The 3,559-nt window shown below is 40.6% G+C and overlaps 1 protein-coding gene across 1 annotated transcript in view; it reads right to left on the bottom strand.

The window, feature by feature from the left end:
- LOC107300276 (lysosomal thioesterase PPT2-A-like) overlaps positions 1–3,559 on the bottom strand; it is a gene marked incomplete at its 3' end in the record, with an annotated part of 20,654 nt that overhangs the window by 6,960 nt on the left and 10,135 nt on the right. The window contains exons 2-3 of the mRNA XM_015829614.1: positions 3,029–3,136; positions 2,063–2,146 (exon numbers count right to left, since the gene is read on the bottom strand). Coding sequence (XP_015685100.1) covers positions 2,063–2,146; positions 3,029–3,136 — 192 coding nt within the window. The remainder of the gene's footprint in view (positions 1–2,062; positions 2,147–3,028; positions 3,137–3,559) is intronic.

The raw sequence follows: 3,559 nt of genomic DNA, 5'->3' as shown, positions 1-3,559 counted from the left end.
AGAAGAAGAAGAAGAAGAAGAAGAAGAAGAAGAAGAAGAAGAAGAAGAAAGAAGAAAGAAGAAAGAAGAAAGAAGAAAAAAACCGAGCAATGATTTTTCCAGTCACCTTGTATTCTCCATATTAGGAAATGTTTCACTTGCAAATAAAATCATGTGTACTCCTGCTTCTAAACTTTTGCTGGAGGCACAGAGCCAGCTCTAGCTGTAAGGCAGAGTTTGGACAGGCTCCTAAAAATAATCCCTTTTGGCAGGAATTCATTGGAGATTTGATTTGCTCTGCAGGTTCGAACAGAGAATCGTAGAGTTGGAGAGAGCTATTTAGAGTCCAACTCTTCTTGGTGCAGGAACTGAATTAAAGCATCCTGGACTGATAGCTGCCTAGCCAGTACAGGTAATCTCTGAGATCAATAGAGCCTGGAATTTTGGTCATAAGTCCTTGTGATCATAAACTGAGATACCGCATGAGCGGACTTTATTTTACGATAATTTTTAGGATGGTTGTAAAGTGAGTCACCACCATTGTAAAGTGAGTCGTGGTGGTTAAGCAAATCTATTCTCTTTTTTTTTGCCAGAATAGAGTCACTCTGAGAGTGAGAAGGGTGGTACCTAAATTCAATAAATAAATTTAAAAAGTAGCAAATTGCAGTCATGCGTCCACAGGATGCCACAGCCAGTCATAAATGTGAGCTGGTTGCAAGTGCTAGTGTGATCACATAACCATGGGGGAGAGAAGGAGCAGCAGTCATAACTTCAACAACGGGTTATAAGTAGCTTTTTGAACATGTCTGTCGTAACTTCAAGAGGTTGTTAAATGACCAGTCGTAAGTCAAGGACTACCTGTATAGCAATAACCATAGCACTTAAGACTTATATACTGCTTCATAGTGCTTTACAGCCCTCTCTAAGCGGTTTACAGAATCAGCAACAATCTGGGTCCTCATTTTACCGACCTCAGATGGACGGAAGGCTGAGTCAACCTTGAACTGTTCAGAATCGAACTCCTGGCAGTAAGCAGTGAGTTAGCTTGCATAACTGCATTTTAACCACTGTTCCACCATGGCTCTTAGCCCAGTGATGGCGAACCTATGGCACGCGTGCCAGAGGCGGCACTCCGAGACCTCTCTGTGGGCATGCGTGCCGTGCCCTGGACATGGTGAGGGACTGGCCCCCACCACCCTGGCCCCACCCACCTAGTCTGCCATGACCACCGCAGCCATGCCCACCTGGCACCCAGTGATAAATAAGTGGGTTTTGGGTTACAATTTGGGCACTGGGTCTCTAAAAGGTTCGCCATCACTGTCTTAGCCTATCTCGTTTGGCTTCAACTCAGAAATGAAGTCTCTGCAGCCTTCCATACATTGATGAACTAAAATTCCCAGCGTCCTTCATCATACGTCTTACTAGCAGAGCCTTGTGGGAGTTGTACTTTAGCAAGTTTCAAAATTTCCCTGTTTTTCCATCCAAATTGGACCATTTGTTTCAAGGTGGCTTCAGCTGTAGTTTTCTTTCCCAGGAAGAACACCCGTTCATGGTTTAGGAGCAAATTCTCGGTTGGTCCAAGTATTAAGGCAGCTAAGATAATACAGGTAGTCATCAACTTACAACAATTTGTTTAGCGACCATTTGAAATTACAACAGTGACTATGACTGTTTTTCACACTTATGACCGTTGCAGCATCTCCATGGTCATGTGATCAAAATTCAGACGCTTGGCAACCGGCTCATATTTATGACGGTTGCAGTGTCCTGGGGTCATGTGATCACCTTTTACGACTTTCTGACAAGCCAAGTCAATGGGGAAGCCACAGTCACTTTGCAATTGTGTTGCTAACATAACAGTTGCAGTGATTCACTGAACAACAGTGGCAAGAAAGGTCAAAAAATGGGGCAAAATTCACTTAATAACTATCTTGCTTAATATCGGAACTTTTGAGCTCAGCTGTGGTTGTAAGTCAAGGACGACCTGTATTTTGAATTAATCACAAAGCAGGAATATGTGGTGCTTGCTACCCTACCACTCTCCCTTCTGTACTGGAATTGAAGGATGTCAAAACACATTTACCACTTGCATTGGGGTGAAGTCTCTCATCATTCAACACAGCCAAGAAATTGCTATTGTTGAGGTAAAGATCTCTGTGGTGTGGGTCTGAAAATGCAAAAGATGGGAAGGGGGAGAGAGAGAAAAGTTGAGAATCATTTTGTTTTGTTTCTGTATCTAATAGGATATGTTAATTAATTCACTAAATCAACTTCAAGGTTTAGGGCAATGTATGAGCCCACCTACATCTCTCTTTCCTCTAGATTTAAGATATGAAACTAGATCTTAACCAATTTTTAATACCAGAAATGAGCAATTAAAAAGTGCTAATTTAACATTTTTGGCATAGATAATACTATTTTGGCTGTGTAAGCAATGCCTCATACAGCCCCCACACTGGGAACCAGAAAATGTGGATAAATATTGGCCTTTTAAGGAATTATGCTGAAGCACAGGCCAAATGAAACATCCCATTAAGACATTATTTAGTTTTAGCTTAGTCTATAAGCATGAATTCAGTGACTATAATTTGAAAGCCTCAGCTTATGGCTTAGTGAGTTGTATTCACCCAACCCAATTACATTTGGCCATCCAACTTGGCTTAAGACAAGAACCTGGCCAAAAGATGAGTTCATCCATTGCATTAACCACAGTGCAATTTCTTTGGTGATGGGTTGGTGTTATTAGCTGAGCTACTGGAGCTTCAACAAACCACATTTAAAACAAACCATGGCCTCACATAATATGTGAATTCAACAATATAGGTCAAAACATTCTGGAGAGAGAGAAATTCCCGGAGGATGGGATCCAGCACAAGTCTGAAAGCTTGGAAGACAAAACCTCTGGTCCTGGTGACCGACCCAGATTGGATCTTGCAACATTATCCTGGGACATGCATATTCATTCGTAGGTGAAAACGGTTTAAACCCTCAAAAGCCCCCCATGAAATGAAGAATAACTGCTGAAGTCACAAAGCAGACCAAATTTTACCATTCCAGTAGTTACAGATGGAGACATCTTGACCCAGCTGTGTGTAGCAGAGGCGGTAAAGGTTGCTCTTCATGTAGTGTGGAAAGAGCCACTTCAAGTACTTGGTGTCTGAATTGAAAAAGAAATGGAGAGAATGCCAATGAATAGTTTTCCCACCACTATTTTAAATTCCGGATCTTCTATCCTTTGGTAACCCAATCTGATGTTTCCAGACAGGATGGCGCAAATCACCCATAATCCCCAGACATTACAGGTAGTCCTCAACTTACAACAGTTCATTTAGTGACCATTCAAAATTACAACAGCACTGAAAAGGCGACTTATGATCATTTTTCTTTTTTTTTTTTTTTTTTTTCAACAAAATTTTTATTGGTTTTATTTTACATGGTGGCAAGGCCATCAATTAATCAAAACAAAATCATATTTATACAATTCAAATTATTTCAATATAATTAACTCAGTTATACATATAACTAATCTATTATTATTTTAATATATCCTACTTCCCCTTAAGTCAATACTAATAACTCT

This window comes from Protobothrops mucrosquamatus, unplaced genomic scaffold, assembly GCF_001527695.2.
Source record: "Protobothrops mucrosquamatus isolate PMUCROS unplaced genomic scaffold, P.Mucros_1.0 scaffold6555, whole genome shotgun sequence".
NCBI lineage: Eukaryota > Metazoa > Chordata > Lepidosauria > Squamata > Viperidae > Protobothrops > Protobothrops mucrosquamatus.
The sequence above is the reverse complement of the archived record's forward strand: the minus strand, read 5'-3'. Positions and strand labels throughout refer to the sequence as shown.